The sequence below is a fragment of the Danio aesculapii genome, chromosome 13 (genome assembly GCF_903798145.1).
Source record: "Danio aesculapii chromosome 13, fDanAes4.1, whole genome shotgun sequence".
Lineage (NCBI taxonomy): Eukaryota > Metazoa > Chordata > Actinopteri > Cypriniformes > Danionidae > Danio > Danio aesculapii.
Window position 1 is genome coordinate 16,676,564 of NC_079447.1, and position 18,930 is coordinate 16,695,493.

General features: G+C 35.8%; 1 protein-coding gene across 6 annotated transcripts in view; it reads left to right on the forward strand.

The window, feature by feature from the left end:
- map4k5 (mitogen-activated protein kinase kinase kinase kinase 5) overlaps nt 1-18,930 on the forward strand; it is a 55,064-nt gene that overhangs the window by 15,133 nt on the left and 21,001 nt on the right. For 5 of the 6 annotated variants that reach the window (XM_056470468.1, XM_056470470.1, XM_056470471.1 and 2 more), the window contains exons 4-17: nt 5,999-6,089; nt 6,237-6,301; nt 6,389-6,444; nt 6,535-6,582; nt 6,663-6,705; nt 6,795-6,867; nt 10,050-10,181; nt 10,382-10,444; nt 10,625-10,706; nt 11,766-11,885; nt 12,028-12,106; nt 14,485-14,543; nt 17,012-17,079; nt 17,788-17,832. In XM_056470468.1, coding sequence (XP_056326443.1) covers nt 5,999-6,089; nt 6,237-6,301; nt 6,389-6,444; nt 6,535-6,582; nt 6,663-6,705; nt 6,795-6,867; nt 10,050-10,181; nt 10,382-10,444; nt 10,625-10,706; nt 11,766-11,885; nt 12,028-12,106; nt 14,485-14,543; nt 17,012-17,079; nt 17,788-17,832 — 1,024 coding nt within the window. The remainder of the gene's footprint in view (nt 1-5,998; nt 6,090-6,236; nt 6,302-6,388; nt 6,445-6,534; nt 6,583-6,662; nt 6,706-6,794; nt 6,868-10,049; nt 10,182-10,381; nt 10,445-10,624; nt 10,707-11,765; nt 11,886-12,027; nt 12,107-14,484; nt 14,544-17,011; nt 17,080-17,787; nt 17,833-18,930) is intronic. The other variant, XM_056470473.1, reaches the window with a different exon arrangement.

An 18,930-nucleotide genomic window follows, 5' to 3' on the forward strand; every position in this document is an offset into this window, starting at 1 on the left:
AAGCACAAAAAGTGCAGCTAATCTCTCAATAATATTCATGTCAACTAGGCTTGGGTGGTATCCAAAAAATAAAAAATGATGGAAGGCTCAGACAGCGTCACCAAACTGTTGGCTTGTGCCTAAACCATTCGGGAGCGATATTGTTAGACCGCCTGCTCCTGTTCAAATTACACCAGAGTTACCGACCGCTCCTGTGCTTTATTTGGAAATTAATTCCCGCACCACAAGAAATCTGGTCTGCTCCCGCGGTACAGCAGCGGGAATGCAGACCTCTAGTTGGTATTTACCACGTTTCCCTTCTCGTTCGGTCGAAACCCGAAATACTGCCAAACTGCAGAGGTTGTGTTCTTTTTCGAGACCAGGTCACTTGGTGCGCGACTTGCCAATCTTACTTCACCTACTCTCTCCCCACCTGTCTTATAATGACAATCATGCTTACGCCATTTTAGGCATTAAATAAACTAATATTTAATACTTGTCTCCTATATAAGTGCATTGTTGTTTATGATGGTATAATGGTATTGAAACTGACACCGTTGCTATTTTTAGATCCCGCGGTATACCATATTACCGTATTACCGCCCAAGCCTAATGTCAACCATTTATCAACGAATTTGGAATAACCAGACAGACGCGAATCCGTGTCTATAGTGAATGAAGAAAATTTGATGCGCAAATTAAACGAGTAATCTCACAATGTTCCAGCGTTTAATACAAGTGTATCTGTCTGCGGACTGCAAGAGAAAGGCATAACATGGAGGGGGCATAACTTGTAGTAGAGGTGTAACTTGCAGTTATCGAGATCCCATTGAACCATGTGAGATATCACAACAAGATGTTTTTGGTAAGATCGCTCAAATACATTCCAGGGAACATTTCAGCAAAGTTTTCATGCATTTTTTCAAAATTTACCCATGAATTATAAATTATATTCATTCATTCAGCAACTCTACTCACTGACTTTTTTCATTCATTTTGTCATGGTAGTTAGTCTGCTCGTTTTCACCCCTGGTTGTTGCAAATACAGTTACAATGGCAATCCTGACATGCAGTGATGCGCAGTGGCGTTTGAAAGTGCGAGACATGATGGATATGTCGGATAACACACAACATATAAACAAACAATGGGAAATGGAACTCAATGTGACATTGGATGATGATACTTGGGTGGATATTTGTTCTGGTTGCCATAGGGAGTGGGGAGTCAAATGTGGAAGCAGTTGATTGGAAGTCTAAAATTCGATTTTTCAGGACACCACTAAAGTGTTTCCGTTCTGGTAGTTGTGGCAGCAATAAGTGCTGGAGAAACTGTGGACTGGTGGGTGATCAAACGCACATATTTTGGGACTGTCCCATTGTTCAACACTTTTGGACTGAAGTTAAGGGGATCGTAGAAAGCTCCTTAAAGTGAATCTCTCTTGGGACCCTTTAACGTTTTACTGGATAAATTTCCAGAGGATCTGTCCCATGATCAGGAAACTTTGCTAACATCTCCTGCTAATGGCTGCAAGAAAAAATATACCAATTAAATGGTTTAAACCTGAACCACCCACGGTTTCACAGTGGATACAAAAAACCAGACAGTTATATTCAATGGAACAGTTGACAGCACAAATACAGCTGAAGACTCAAATCTTTGAAAGAAGATGGGGACAGTTCAAGCCTCATTGCATAGGTCACTTATGTCTCTAAGTTTGTATTTTTGCTTGAAGTTTGTCTATTTACTGGAAAGCGCGAGATGTGAAGCACAGACGCTCTTGATTCTGGAGGTAATCAATAATGTAATAACATTAATACTGAGATGGTTAAGGATTTTTACAATGACCAAAACAAAATTTCAGATGTTTGACAGTGTGCTCGGCCTTCTGGTTTGTCCATTCACACACATTTTTATCATCACATGATCTCTTATAACAAAATCACATGATCTTTTTTTAATGCGCAATATAGGGCTGTTCAATTAATCAAATCCGATTTCAATTTTGGCTTCTAACGATTATGAAAAACCATTGATCGAGATAATGATTATTGCATCATATTCCGCCGCCTTTCCAGTTGAACACATTTGTTGCTTTGCAAAGCTCAGTTCCACGTGAAAATGACTAAAAGCATGTACTGTAATGAAACTTTTGCAGCACGGGATGCACATCATTCGTTGATGTACGTTCAAATCATTCATATTTTTAAAAGCGCGAAAGAGCGCATGTGTTGTGTGTGCCTCAGATAGGCTTGGAGATGAGCAGAGCACACACATCTAACGCCATCTTAATGTAAGCGCTTTAATGGTCAAAAACAACGCGGTGTTTAGTGATTATTCATATTAACCCCCACTTGTGTAATAAACAAACAAGTTGAGAATCAAGACATGTGAAAGAGAAACCATATCAGAGCCGCACTATTCTTAAAGTGACTGTGTGCAATGTTTCTGCTGCTGCCTGTTTTTATTATTAATCAAACAACAAAAATCCCTCACGGCTCTTGACTGAAGGACTTTTGTAGCTAAAGTGATTGTGCTTAAAGCACAGTTTAAACATAACAGGTTTAGTAACTCATTTCTAATAACTGATTGATTTTATCTTTGCTATGATGACAGTACATAATATATTACTAGATATTTTTTTAAGATACTAGTATTCAGCTTAAAGTGACATTCAAAGGCTTATTTAGGGTAATTAGGCAAGTCATTGCAAGTCAACAGTAGTTTCTTCTGCAGACAGTCAAAATATATATTGCTTAAGGGACTAATAATTTTGAGCTATTAAAATAGGTTTCAAAATATTAAAACTGCTTTTATTCTAACCAAAATAAAACAAATAAGCCTTTCTCCAGAAAAAAAAATATTATAGGTAATACTGTGAAAAATTCCTATATTTCCTATATATTTCCTATATTCCTATATAAAACATCATTTGGAAAATATTTATATATAAAAATTTACAGAAGGGTGAATAATTTTGACTTCAACTGATAATCGTTTTGAATAATCGTGATTACAATTATGACCAAAATAATCGTGTTTATGATTTTTCCCATAATTGAGCAGCCCTAGCACATACTGGAATTTGTTTGGTAAAAGTGTTTCCATTATAGTTTATGCGCATCTTTTCTTATCGAATAAAAAGTTTATCCTACTCAGTTATGCGTATATGATTTTTATGCACATTTTCAAAATTTATGCTTATCTTGGTGTTTCCATCAACCGTTTTTTTGCGCATATCCAAAATGTGCATAAAAATGAGTGGATGGAAACATAGCTGATGATAATATCTGTAATGGGTATAGCGCCATTTTGCCGACATCATGGTTTTGACATTTGGGTCTTGATAACTTCAAGCTATGCCTCTGCTACAAGTTGCGCCCCGTTTATGTAACGCCCTTGTCTTGCAGTTCGCAGACAGACCCTACTCGTGTAATCACACATAAATAGAGTGGTCTATTTATGCAAGCCATGTCTGGTGGGAACTCCTTAATAAGGGTTAAAAATGATAATTGTCTAACTAATAAACATTGTGGCTTATCAAACACAGTCTGAGATTTGCATGTTAACTATCCCAGAGCTACATATAAGTGTGTGTTCTTCTGATGATGCGGCTGTTAATCTAGTCTTGTTGAACAACCTGAAGTAAATGGAAAGGATTAGGTCACGCAACAGTCTGCTTTGTGTTCTGATTGGTCTTTTGCCTACCGGGTTTTTACACTCTTGGCAATTACATGAGAACAAGGAAACAATGGTGTTTCAGTCTCAAGGTATGGTCATTTCCTTATACTGATCTCTGAAATCCAGTCCAAAGATTGAGGAATGGGGTGATTGTAGCTTGAGTTTAGTAGTGGGTTGCTTGATTTATTGCAATTGACAGTACTAAATGCTTGTTTACTTAGAAAAGCTTGAAGCTCAGAGGAAGCTGCCTGACTTCAGCTTTCAGCAGACGAACCCTCAGGCCTGTTGCTGTATTTAAGACACACTATCTCACAGACACACTCTTGGGCTTGGGCTGTTTGTCTTGAGTGGAGAGGAAGTGGTCAGCTGGTAGGCTTCATAGCTGGGTTGATCCTTGTACATGCGCACACACATACATTCACACACACACTGAGATGCTGCTGATGTCTTGTGGATGAGGTGTCAAATGAAAATATGCACGCTGCCCTCACTGACTGTTCCTTTCAGTCATTTGAACATTTTTTCCCCCGTATTTCAGCATTTAGTCGTTGTGAAAGTGAGGTGGTTGTGTTTTTTCTGTGTGTGAGTTTCTCAAAGTGAAATGTCTAAAGCAGAATAGAGAAGTGGCTACAGCTACTTTTCATCACTTGCTAATAGAGCATACAAACGTTAAGACACTGCCTTCCTACTATAAAGCAGTTTCTGTAATGCAATTTCTAGATGTATTCACGTTTTATTTTTCAGTGGAGGGAACACTTCCATATCATGCTTGTATATTCTTTAGTTGTTCTGCTTTGAGGTTTGAGGATGATAAGACTTTTAGCTGTCATGAACAGATCAACAGATTTTTTTCAGTGCATCAGGATGTGTAAAGAAGTCAGCGCCACCTGCAGGAAACTATGCAGTGTTCACTGTAGAAAAGATATTCAGTCATAAACAGATCATGTGCTTTAGTCAAGACGATTGGTCTTTGAGTCACACCAATGAATGAAAATCAGTTTAAAACAACAACAGAGGAGTGAGTCACTGCTTTAACAAAGCAGGTTGAGGGAATAGAGTTGTGTGAGTTAGTGATAGTATCTTTTTATGTGTGTCATGATACATGAAAAGTTTTGACTTGACAATTTATGTTAAGATGCATTTAAATGTACAGGGGTTGATTATTTTGAAGGCTGATTTTTCAGTTATTAAATGTCCTAAACATTTCTGTAGAAAAACAAATAATTAAATATTTATGATTTTTTATATATATATATATATATATATATATATATATATATATATATATATATATATATATATATATATATATATACATACACAAAGTTAAGATGCCGTTCTTTTATTCCACATGGGTGCTATGAGGATAAACAAGAGATGAAAAAAAAGAGAGCAAGATCTTGAGGATAGTGAGGATGAATGAATGACAGCTTCTGAGAGACATCCTCTTTTTTGCACAGTAGGCCTACCTTGTGTTTTATTTGCTAATGCAAGCTATGTTTTAAAGATAAATATAATGTATAAAACTATACATTATTTATATTACTTCAATAAATTATTATTATTTTTTTTTAGTAATGGACAATGCACAGATATTGATGTTTCACAATGTTTTTACAATACGTTATTTGAATCTAGCAAGCTTGTTTTAGATGGTTAAGATTTATTTAATGTCAATAAATAAATAAATAAATAATATATATATATATATATATATATATATATATATATATATATATATATATATATATATATATACACACACACACAAATTTAATGATGTTTATTATGGTAATAATAGTTTTTTACATTATATGGTAAAAATAGTTTTTTATTCACTAAGATTATATTGATTCATCAAAAGTTAAAAAAAATAAATAAATAAAAAAAAAGCTAATTGTTTAGACCATTTTGAAGTCTTCATTCACAAAGAGACCTGAGTGTTTTCATAGGGTGTGTTGTGTTGGCATTAGCACGGATTCAGCAGGAGGCTAAGCTAATTATCTGTATTATTAGAAGAAAACCCTTCACACTCACAGGCTTTATTTGGCAGTAGACATGAGGAGGTTGAGGAGATCAAATGAGAATGTGTTTAGGGTAACTAAATCACATAAAACAATGAAGAGAAGTGCAGGAAATCTGACAGAAGTACTCCCCATATTATGATTATAATATTAATCACCCTCAGAACTAACCATCCAGCATCTGCTCCCCATATCTGAATCGAGCGCTCTTTCTTTCCTTGCACTGTTTATTTTCTACATCTGTGTCTGTTGATTCTTGATCTGATTAATGACACTCTCATTCTCCATCTCTCTCTCTCTCTTTTTTTTTTTTTAGGCGATGATTTCTCAATCATCCAGCAGGAGATTTTCATGGTGAAGGAATGCACCCATCACAATATTGTGGCTTACTTTGGCAGCTACCTCTGGTAAGAATAAATAACTGGATTTTTTAAAATAAATACATCAATAATTCAACATTAAAGTTTAAGAAACCATTAAATGTTTATTTAAATGCCTCGCGCTGAAGTTAAAGTTCACTTTATAAAGATATCTCTGTCTCTCTCTCTCTCTAGCCGTGAAAAGCTGTGGATTTGCATGGAATATTGCGGTGGAGGATCATTACAAGACATTTACCATGGTAAAATTGTTTTGTATGTGTTGAGTTTACACCCTTCATTTTTGTATCCTGCAGAACAGCACTGAAAATGTGTGTGTTTGTGTGCAGTTACGGGTCCACTATCCGAAGCTCAGATTGCTTATGTGTGCAGAGAGACGTTACAGGTCAGAGCATTCAAACACTCATTTCCTGTTGAGGCTTTCTGTACTATTATTTTAAGCATGTAGGTGATTTGAGTGTGTGTGTGCACTTAGGGTTTGGGGTATTTGCACTCCAAAGGGAAGATGCACAGAGACATCAAGGTAATACGACTTTTAACAGTCTATTTTTTTGTGTTGATCTTCTACTTTTTAATAACTCGCTCCTCCTCGTTGTGCTCTAGGGGGCAAATATTCTGCTCACAGACAATGGAGATGTCAAATTAGGTGAGAGGGTTACGCTGTAGTTTGTGTGTGTGTGTGTGTCATTGTATGTTACTGAGTTTCAATTATATCACATTCTTCCCGTTTTGCAGCGGACTTTGGAGTTGCCGCTAAAATAACAGCCACAATGGCGAAAAGGAAATCCTTCATTGGGACGCCCTACTGGTAAGTCCTGTTCGTTTTTTGGTGTCTATTGTGATCTACACTCATTGGCTACTTTATAAGGTATACCTGTCCAACTGCTCGTTAACGCAAATTTCCAATCAGCCAATCACATGGCAGCAACTCAATGCATTTAGGCTTGTACAAATGGTCAAGACGATCTGCTGCAGTTCAAACTGAGTATCAGAATGGGGAAGAAAGGTGATTTAAGAGACTTTGAACGTGGCATGGTTGTTGAGTATTGAGTGGCATAGTGGTTGAGTATTTCAGAAACTGCTGAACTACTGGGATTTTCACGCACAACCATCTTTAGGGTTTACAGAGAATGGTCCGAAATAGAGAAAATATTCAGTGAGCGGCGGTTCTGTGGGTGCAAATGCCTTGTTGATGCCAGAGGTCTGAGAATGGCCAGACTGGTTCCAGCTGATAGAAAGGCAACAGTAACTCAAACAACTACTTGTTACAACCGAGGTATGCAGAAGAGCATCTCTGAACACACAACACGTCCAACCTTGAAGCCAAAGGGCTACAGCAGCAGAAGACCACACCGAGTGCCACTCTTGTCAGCCAAGAACAAGAAACTGAGGCTACAAATTCGAACAGGCTCACCAAAATTGGATAATAGAAGATTGGAAAAACGTTGCCTGGTCTGATGAGTCTTGATTTCTGCTGCAACATTCGTAGGGTCAGAATTTGGGGTCAACAACATGAAAGCATGGATCCATCCTGTCTTGTATCAATGGTTCAGGCTGGTGCTAGTGGTGTAATGGTGTGGGGGACATTTTTTTGGCACACTTTGGGCCCATCAGTACCAATTGAGCATCGTGTCAACCCCACAACCTACCCGAGCCACAATTTCCATATCAGTGCACCCCTATTGGTTTCAACTGAAGTTGATCTGAAATTAAATATAACTTCAGACTTCATGGGCAGCAGTTGCAACATTTTTCTGGGCACTTGATTGTTTCAGTGTGAGTGTGTGTTTGTATATGGGACACATGCACCCTTGTATTAAAAGAGTACAAAAACAAGAGTTGGTTTCTGCTGAAGGCAAGCAGAAATTAAATTCTCACCGCTTGCAGCACGTTAGTTATGCTTTTCATGATAGTGAGTCAGTAAAGGCATAAATACACAGTTTGACCAAGTCATACATGATTAATAGTGGCTCGTTTCAGAAACAAATTAAACCCAAACCACATTTTCAGTTTTTAGTTTTCTGTTGTGCACCCAAGTTCACAAAACAGCGTTCACATCATCCAAACACATAGACCTGAGGGTGAATCAAAAATGGAGTGTGAAGCAGCCCTTCCTGGCTTTTAATTTTACTGTACATTTTTAAAAAAAATCTCCACAGGATGTTAAAGGTAAAAAGGAACCAGCATCATAGCATTGAAAAGTCTTGTGTTTTCAGCGACGCAGAAGAAGCGTTAGAGTCTCATAATACAGAATATACATGAAATCTAGCATGAGAACTGGAGAGCACATATAGTTGCGCTACAGACCATGAAATGACTTAAAGTCTACCAGAAGCGTGAAATAAATGCCTCATTTACGAGTGAATGGCTCCCTCTGGATTACTGTGAATCTGGGATAGGCAGCTAAAACCTACTGTTGTGCCAACACAGTCAACTGGACAAGGACAGGCTTGCAAAGTGCACATCAAGTTCAGCCCAAAGGACAAGAATGCAGCTTTACAAGTTTTAATAAACAGCACAGTTTTATAACATTATGACTCAATTGGACTTCTGTTGTCTTTTGTTAACGGAAAAACAGATAGCAAGGGCAGAGCCAGTCTGTTTGTGTTTATACATTTACATTTACATTTAGTCATTTAGCAGATGCTTTTATCCAAAGCGACTTACAAATGAGGACAAGGAAGCAATTCACACAACTATAAGAGCAGCAGTGAACAAGTGCTATAGACAAGTTTCAGGTGTGTAAAGTCTAAGAAGCAAAGCATTAGTAAAAAAATTTTTTTTTGTTTGTTTATGATGATCTCTGATAACTGAGCATGTGTGCAAACCAGCTGCTTCACCCAGATGTTAAACACTATCTTCATTCATTCATTCATACAAAACCCTGGGAAAATATAAATCATGACACTTATCAAATATCAAAGTCATAGATATTTGTACATGGGATTATTATCTTAACCAATTTATGAACTTCTTCCTGTTGCGAATAATGAAGTATTTTTTATTTGTGAATTCGAAGCTTTTGAGTGTCAAATCCTTATCAGGAAATCACAAACAACTGGAAATGTGTACAATTCCTTCAACAAACATTAAAAAATCAGAATCAGACACAAACTATGATGTTCTCTGTGTAAAAACAAAATCATATGTGTTATTTTTGGGTGTACACTGCTTTTGATAAGTTAGGTGCAGCAGATACCCTCCCAGCTGCAACCCAATACACACATCCATACAAGCAATTTTGTTTACCCAATTCACTTATCATCGACCAGCAGGGTGGAACAGATACAGACGTTAAGGCAAGAATCGGCAAAGCAAGAACCGCTTTCACCCAGCTCAAAAACATCTGGTCTTACTTTGACCACCAAGAACTGTCTGTTCAACTCCATTGTGAAGTCAGTATTGTTGTACGGGGTTGAAACCTGGAGGATAACCAAAACTACCACCTGAAGAATCCAGACATTCATCAACACCTGTCTCAGAAAGATTCTACACATTCACTGGCCCGACAAAATCAGTAACCCTGACCTATGGGGAAGGACCTGTCAACCCCCAATAGAAGCAGAAATCTGGAAGAGAAGATGGGGTTGGATAGGACACACCCTACGCAAACCACCATCTAGTATCACCAGACAAGCTCTCAGATAAAATTCCCAAGAGAAGCCGTCGGGTTACACCTGGAGACAGGTAGAAAGAATGGCCCAGGACAGATACCTCTGGAAATCAAATTTTGGTGCCCATACCCCGGAAGGGTTGGAGGGAATCAAAAATTAGCTTATAGCGCATGTCTTTGGACTGTGGGGGAAACCGGAGCACCCGGAGTAACCTATGCGAACATGGTAACTCCACACAGAAATGCCAACTGGCCAAGCCGGGACTCGAACTAGCTGCCTTCTTGCTGTGAGGCGACAGTGCTAACCACTGAGCCACTGTGCCGCCATCAAAGAAGTTGTATGTGTATTTTAAGGTTGTGTGTGTGTTTATGTGTAGGATGGCTCCAGAAGTTGCTGCAGTGGAGAAGAACGGAGGTTATAATCATCTGTGTGATATCTGGGCTGTTGGGATCACATCCATTGAACTGGCAGAACTACAACCTCCCATGTTTGACCTCCATCCTATGAGGTACACACTCACCAACACGCACTAACACAGTGAGCACACATTTTTAACCAAGACCCTCAGTAGCTTGATTGTGTACAACATATTTGGAGTCAAGCTAATTACCAATTAGACTACCACCACATACTTACATAATTACTACAGTATGAAGATTCGTATCTTTCTTTTCTATCCTTCTATCTTTTCTTTGTTTGCTTGTGCAGGGCGTTATTTCTCATGTCTAAAAGCAACTTCCAGCCACCTAAGTTAAAGGACAAGACTAAATGGTAAGTCTTTCTGACCTGTTTTGTATATTTTTAGAGCTATTACATTTGAGCTATAATATACAAGATATTTGAGCTATAATAAGAGATATAATAGGCTTTCTCTGAAATATGAATGTGTTTTTTCTAATGTTTTTATTCCCTCTTTTTAATGTTTATCTGAACTGTCTTGTTTTCCTGCAGGTCTACAGCCTTTCATAATTTTGTCAAAATTTCTCTCACAAAAAACCCGAAGAAGAGACCAACAGCTGAGAAGCTGCTTTCGGTAAAGGTTTTCTCTGCATTTCTCTTTTGTGGTCATTATTCTGCACAGATTTTAAACTTGTTTAGTAAAAGTTGTGTGGATGAAATATAAAAATGACTTTCACATGATGGTTCACTGAGAGGTTTTTCTTGGGTCTTAAAAAAAACCTTAATTGGCCTTTCCACAGTTTAAGGTCTTAAATCAGATCAGTCTTAAATTTAAAGTCATGGTGTTAAGTTAGAGTCCTGTGATTTCCATCCACAATGTGGGTAATGTGGTTTAAATCACTGAATCCATTCATAAAATTGGAATCTGCTGTAAAACGTGGAAAGTCATGGAGTTTGTCAAATTTTAGATAAATATGTCTGCTCTGAAAGTTACTTCATGAGCATTTTAAAGTACATCATGATGTATTAATATAATAATTGATTATAACAATAATCCTCTGTTGTCCAACACTTGTTTACATAAATTAATGTATTATACGTTCATATTATAATAATTCCTTATATTTATACACCACTTTTCTGGACACTCAACGTGCTTTACACATTTTGGTGGGGAATTTCCTCATCCACCTCCAGTGTGCAACATCCACCTGGATGACGCGGCGGCAGCCATATTATGCCAGACCGCACACCACACACCAGCTGATTGGTGGAGAGAAGACAGAGGCCAGTGAGCGAATTTGGCCAGGGTGCTGGGGTTAAACCCCACTCTTTTTCAAAGGAATGTTTAACGACCATATAGAGTCAGTTTAACGTCTCATTCGAAAGATGACGCTCACTGAGCAGTATAGAGTCCCCTTCCCTATACTGCGGAGTTAGAACGGCTAATATATTAATATTCCAAAAAATGCAAAAGAAATGATGGGGTTGAATTTTGGAAGCAAATGAATGAAGTTGCATTATGAATTCTATTAATTATAAATGTTTTGGATTATTAACACCAAAAACCTTTTAATGGAAACAAAAAACGTCAGGATTATTTTAAATTTATCAGGATTATTTAAACTCTGAAGAATTGATTAATAATAATGGGGATTTTCGTTGGTCTTTGTCTCTGTGTTTTCGCATGCAGCACTTATTTGTGGGTCAGACAGGTTTGACTCGACGGTTAGCCTTAGACCTGCTCGATAAGATGAACAATCCAGATAATCACCAGTCACCCTTCAGTCAGGGAGATGAAGATGACTTTGAGGTAAATCACACGACTTGCTTGTGCATGAAAGATGACAATCACTCCTTTATCAGCATTACTGTAAATGCACATCTAAGTGTGCAAAAGCTATGAGCATTTGTGTGCAGTATAATGTATAAATAATTCTTTCTCTGGTTGACAGCCACTTGCAGAGCGACACACCATCCGCTCCACTCACAGCCGAAGCGCCCGTGCTGAAAGAACCCAGTCACAGATCAACTGTACGTCAATCTTGATGATTATGAGTGTCTTAAAAACTTCTTTAGACCACAATTCAGTTCACTGGCAGAAATGACTGACTTTCAGGTTGTATTATATTGTAACATCTCATTATAAATGGTCGGTCTTTAATTTGGCTTGCAGTTAGATATAGATATATACATTAGATGTTGCCTACGCTATTGTTGTTTATTGGAAGGAATGCGTCAATAGAGCCGCCATTTTATAGCAAGGTATCGCTCTTTTGAAATGAATGTGAGACCAAGGTGCGGTGGAGGACTGGCCACCCAGAGCCAGAGATAAATACACGTATATACATATATCTATGATCCTGAGTTTTCCCGGTGGTCATTATGCAAATAGTTATTTAAATTACAAAAATTCTAATTTTATATCACTTTTCTACATTGATGGATAAGTGATCGCAAGGGCATTGTCGACAAAGAGCATGTGTTTGTGTGCATGGAAATGTATTATCCTCCCTATTTATATAATCCATGTCCTGAAACACACCTCCTCTCCCACTTTCACTTTTAATTCTAACGGATGGAGTGATTTGTGAATAAATCTCCGTTATAAATGATTCGTTCTCTTAGCCGACAATAATACAAGTTTCTGGCACCGCAGCATCTTGTCATAATTTGTTTACACTGTTGCTGATTTTATTCAACCAAACTGGCATAAGCCTAGTATTTAGTGCAAGTTACTTCTGTTTGCCTTATGATTATTGCACTATGTGACTCTAATATTATCAATAACTTGTTTAATTTGTTGTTGACTTGTTTAGCACAAACGTTTTTAACATAAAAACATAAAAATGGAAATCTTACCTATGAAATGTTCTGCCTTTATGCTTTGTTTTCTTTATTTGCTCATTACTACACCCATACACAGCGCTAAATTTCAGAATCTTCACATTGGCTTTAGTCTTGACTAGTGCAGTTGAATGACTTTTGTCCAGGGAGCACTGTACAAATGTGGCGGAGCTATTGACGCATGCTCAGGGTCCGTATGCGATATCTAGTGTGTGTGTGTGTGTGTGTGTATATATATATATATATATATATATATATATATATATATATATATATATATGTATATATATATATATGTATATATATATATGTATATATATATATATATATATATATATATATATATATATATATATATATATATATATTTATTTATTTATTTATTTATTTATTTATTTATTTATGGCAGTTAGAAAGCTATCATAGTTTATCATGACTAGTTAGCATGCTAACCTGTCATAATATTTACAGTTTCATAATCTTTTACAGCATGTGGCATGATTTTTTGTTCATTCCTAACTAAAAGCCACTCCTTACTATCAAAAGGAAGTAGGATTTGAAATGAGGCCGACTTTGGTTTGAGTTTGCAGTAAATTATTAGCGCTTTTCACATGAAAATATGTGGTTTTATAATAATGTGAGTTAAAGCATTTACTAACATGAACAAACAATAAACAAACCACTTACAGTATTTGTCATGTTAGTTAAAGTAAGTTAATGAAAATACAGTCATTCATAGTTTATGTTAACTCATGGTGCTTTAATGTTAACAAGCATGAATTTAGATGTTAATAATGCGTTTGTAAATGTTGAACTATGACTTATAAATGCTGTACAAGTATTGTTGATAAGTAGTTCATGTTAGTAAATACATGAACTAATGAAACCTTATTGTAAAGTGTGATCAGACCTTTTTTTAATGTCAATTGGTTAGGATGTGGGTTATGACCTAAGGCTATTATAATTAGCTTTATATGAACCTTAATTGTTTGCAACATTGTCAAAACGTGTTTGACCTTTATCTGAGAACGTGATACACCACCACAGGCCACATTCATAGGAAACTTTTCGGTAACACTTTAGTTTAGGTCACAATTCACGGTATTAACAAACCATTAAATAACACCACTAACCTAATAAACTACTAATCAGCTATTTATTAATAGTAAGGTAGAAGTTGGGTTTAGGGTAGGATTATGGATGTAGAATAAGATACTTTATAACTACTAATAAACATTTATTATCTGAATAATAGGCAGGTAATAAGCCAGTAGTTAATAGCATGAATTGTGACCTAAACTGAAGTGTTACCAACTTTTCTTGGTCTTGCTCAGTTTTAGCTGTTTGTCATTTGAAATAAAAAGCATAGCCTTGAGCCCCCCTGTGGTGGAGACATGATACTACATTTGGGACTGTTCATGACGCAACTCAACTCAAGACAGTAAACATGAAGAGAATGTGAAAGATGACTGGCTTGACAACATTTCACCATCATGTATCAACAATGGCATTGAAGGTTTATACACTAATAAGTGCAGTAATATTATTTTCTTTCTGTTTTTCAGTTGATAAGCTTCAGTTTGAGCCCCCTTTAAGGAAAGAGACTGAAGCGAGTGCCGAGATGGTGAGAGAAACATCACATAGTCAAGATAATCTACATTATACTAATAAATAAACACTGTGGTTGAAAGGTTTGTGTCAGTAATAAATTAATATTTGTATATAGCTAGGATTAATTTGAATATTAATCATTATATTGCATAAAAGTGGCTGCAAACACTTAATATTGGTAATATTATATTTAATGTTATAAAAAATTTATGAAAACATACAGTTGAAAGCAAAATTATTAGTGCCTATTTTCAAGTGCTGTTTAATGGGTTTAAAGATAATAGTTTTAATAATGAAGTTCTTTTGTCTTTGACATGATGTCAGTACATAATATTGTGCTAAATATTTTTCAAGATACTAGTATTCAGCATAAAGTGCAATTCAAAGGCTTAATGAGAAATTAAATTAGGTTAACTATGCAAGTTAGGTTTATTTAAGCAAGTACATTAATTTGCACAAAAATTGTTTCTTCTGTAGCCAATCAGAAAACATTATACTGACTCGAACTGTTTAAAAAAATATGTATACCGTATATATTTCAGCCAAACCTAAGGCAAGGCAAGTTTATTTATATAGCACATTTCATTCAATTTAAGGCAAGGCAAGGCAAGTTTATTTATATAGCACATTTCATTCATACACAGTGGCAATTCAAAGTGCTTTACATAAACGGGAATAAAAGAGACAAGTGTATAAAAAAATAAAAACAAATAATATAAGTGAAACGAAAACAGGTTAAAATGTGTTAAAACAGGTTATAAAAGAATGAAAAAGAAAAGAAAGACATAATAGTGCGATCTATCGGATGTAGCACAGTGCTCATTCAGTAAAGACACAGCTAAACAGATGTGTTTTAAGTCTTGATTTGAATGTGCCTAATGTTAGAGCACATCTGATCATTTCTGGAAGCTGATGCCAGCAGCGAGGGGCGTAGTAGCTGTAGGCGGATACACTCAGCTTTGACTGAACCCTTGGAATTTCTAAAGATCTGAGTAGCCTGTTACTGTAGGTTTGTATTCAGTGAGCATATCTGTGATGTATTGAGGTCCCAGGGCATTTAGTGATTTATAGACAAGTAGTAATACTTTAAAAACTATTCTGAATGTAACAGAGCTGGTGTAAAGACCTGAGGACAGGTGTGGCTTGTGAAAAATATCCTTGCTCTGTTTAACACCACTTGTTTGAATTCATTTGTATGAATAACATGAAATATTTGGAAAAGGCAAATAATTTTAGTAATAAATTTGCCTTCAACTGTTTTTAACTTTTATTAAAGTGTGTATGTATGTCTACATTCATTTATACACATAAATGCAGTAGTAGAAAAACTTTATTGTTATGGGCCTTACCATATTGACATTCCATAAAAACAATACAAAATACAGTAGTTACAATAATTATAATGCTAATTAAGATAAACTCTTGTTACGTAAACCCACTGAAACTGGTACAAAGGATTTCTTATATCGGTTCAACCCACACTTAGGCACTCTGTCTCCTACCATAGGGAAGCAGTTCATAATGTTGAAACAAAAAAATGAGTTGGATTATGTAGAAACCTTTCCACCTGATTGAGGACACTATTCTCATATAAAACCTGAGGATTAAAATATTTATCATGCCCAACAATTTTCCATCCTGTCTTTAAGAGATGCATCAAGATTTACACTGTACAGATAGGTTGCCAAACCACACTGTGATACCATATCTAACAACGCTTTCAAGAACAGCTTTATAAAACAACATCATAAGCTTCTTGTTGACTCCAAAAAGACGTAACCTCCATAAAAAAATACAATCTCTAGTGTAAATGAGAGCAAACCCACTCTGTGTGTGTTTTCCATGTAAAAGAACTGTCAATGTAAACGCCCAAGTACTTATAGGTCTCTGACTGAGTGATATGGTCGTATACAACCACTTGACGATGGTCACCTATACACTTTGGGTCAAATACCATCTCTTCTGTTTTCTTAGTATTTAGTTTTAGCTTATTTTTATCACACCAATCAATGAACTAATTTCTGATTGGTAGATGACGCTAATATCATCATTCATAAAGTAAACGTAGTATGGCTGTGTCATCAGAATATTTAAAAATAAAATTCTCTGTTTATGGTTTAAGATAACGTTTGTAAAAATAAAATGTAAAACATGGGTGAAATAATGCTAGTGTGACGTAAACAGAAAAAATAATTCAGTGTGACGTAAAAAAGCATATTTAATTGTTATATATAATTTTCCAGAAATTATGACTTATTATTTAGAACAGAACCTATTAAATATCAAAAAGATGAATTGATTGCATTAAATTGTGTTGTATATTAATTGTCTACATTAATTAATTAATTGTTCTTGCTGACAGATGGGCACTATGTAAAAATCTGCATGAGTAAATTAATTAATTGCAGAAATCAAATTTACAATGAGACCTAAATTGCATTATTTAAATGAACTAAATGAAAGTTTTTTTTTTCTTTACAGGATGTGACTAAAGACAATGATTTCCCATCCCCCTGGAGCCCGTTTACAGATGGTCCCATCACCTCCAGGTACCCATTAGAAATATTCATCATGTCTTTTATAAACCAGTTGGTTTCCTGGCACTGTCGTCTGCATGAAAACACCTCCAGCAGTCACTTCCCTGAACCGCCTGCATCATCTTACCGTTTCTTTCCCACAAGTCTGCACACTTCCTTCTCTCTGCAGAATCTCACGTGAGCTCTGCCTGCATTCCCTCTACTTTGACTGTTCTCTTTGTTTGTTTCCTTTTTTTTCTCCTGTTTTCCTTTCCTCTCTTCTTTTGTGCACTCCTCCACTGAAGGAGTCTGCTGAAGAGCGTTGAGGAGGAGTTGTTTATACGGTAAAAAACTGGTTTGTGTAGCTGTTGTTTAACTGATCCAAAGAAAATGTCATGAAGGGCTTAAAATTAACATTTGAAGAGAACTAAATGGAAGTAAAGAAAATAAGTGCATGGTTTCACAATCTCATCACCATATAACTGGGAAAAAGCTAAAGTATTTAGTATTTTTATGTTGCATAATCTGTAGTTGTATGGCTGAATATTTTTCTACATTGGCATCTGTGGGAAAAGGTTAATATTGAACCCTGATTAAACTACATAAAAGCTACAGATGAGTTTATCCCTGGAGCTAACTGGGGTTAAGTGTCTTTAGCTAAAGCAAAAACAGCAGAAATATGAATGAAATAGCTCATGAATATTGTCTCTTTTTGTGTGTTTGGCTTGTGTGTCTTTGAAGAGGTCATTTGGCTCCATTAGAAGATGCTTTTGAGGATGTTGATCTGTAAGTTTTTACAGTCTTTTTTTTAAACATTTACTGAAGTTAAAATACTGTGTTTTTTTTAGGAAAAGAAGTTAATTATTTATTATGTTTAGGTACAATTAGTTGCACCATGTTCAAATTTCATTAAGAAAAAATATTCTTATTAGTGTGTCATATTTTATCATTTAATTCAGAAATAAAATGAAATGTTTACAAAGATTGAGCATGAGTTTCAGTTTCACTGCTTTCACAAATCCCTTAAGTTTAACAATAATCTAAAATACAAAAAGGAAGCAAACAAATTATTATATATCATACATGCTGTAAAAATGAAGGCACTTTACCACTGCATAGTGGTTCAATTCATTATGCCTCACTTCTGGGGGCATTTTCACTGCATTCCAATAACTACAGTAATACCTGGTACCAAGGTTGGATAAAAACACATTGAAATGTATTTTAAAATAAATACCAAATACCTCAGTTTACATGTATCAAAATAAACTACAAAATACAGCAGCCAAAACAAGTATCAAAATAAAATACTGCATTTTAAAAATACTACAAAATACTATTACGAGGTACCATGAAATTTCTTCACAAACCTTCGATCAATAGGCCTATTGGATGAGTCCCTTCACCATTAAATTAACTTAGTGAAGTAAACAATGTTTAACAGCATTAGCGTTTCTCTAAGTTAAAGTACGCTTCCCTGCCAACTCATTCACCTCTACTCCTGCACACGAGTAGCTATTCATAAACCTTTGTTTCTCTTTGAGATTATGTGCTGTAGGCTCCATATTTATGTTTTTGGACTGATATTTTAGTCCATCTCATTTCCTAAGCAAATGAATTTTACACTATACTGCCATTAAATATTATTGGTCTTAGCATTGTGCAGTATACTATTTTCAATGATTGTGACCTTGCTCTAAATCCTACCTATGTCATTTGTCTGATGTTTTCTTTATGTGTGTTGAATAATTCCATCTATGTGCCAATCATTGACCACCGCCTTCAGTATTAATCAATTTTCTGGTCTGATCTCAGTCCTAGGCAAATAACTGAGAAAGCACCAATCAGAGGCCGCATATTTATGATGTCATCCAGTAGACTTCT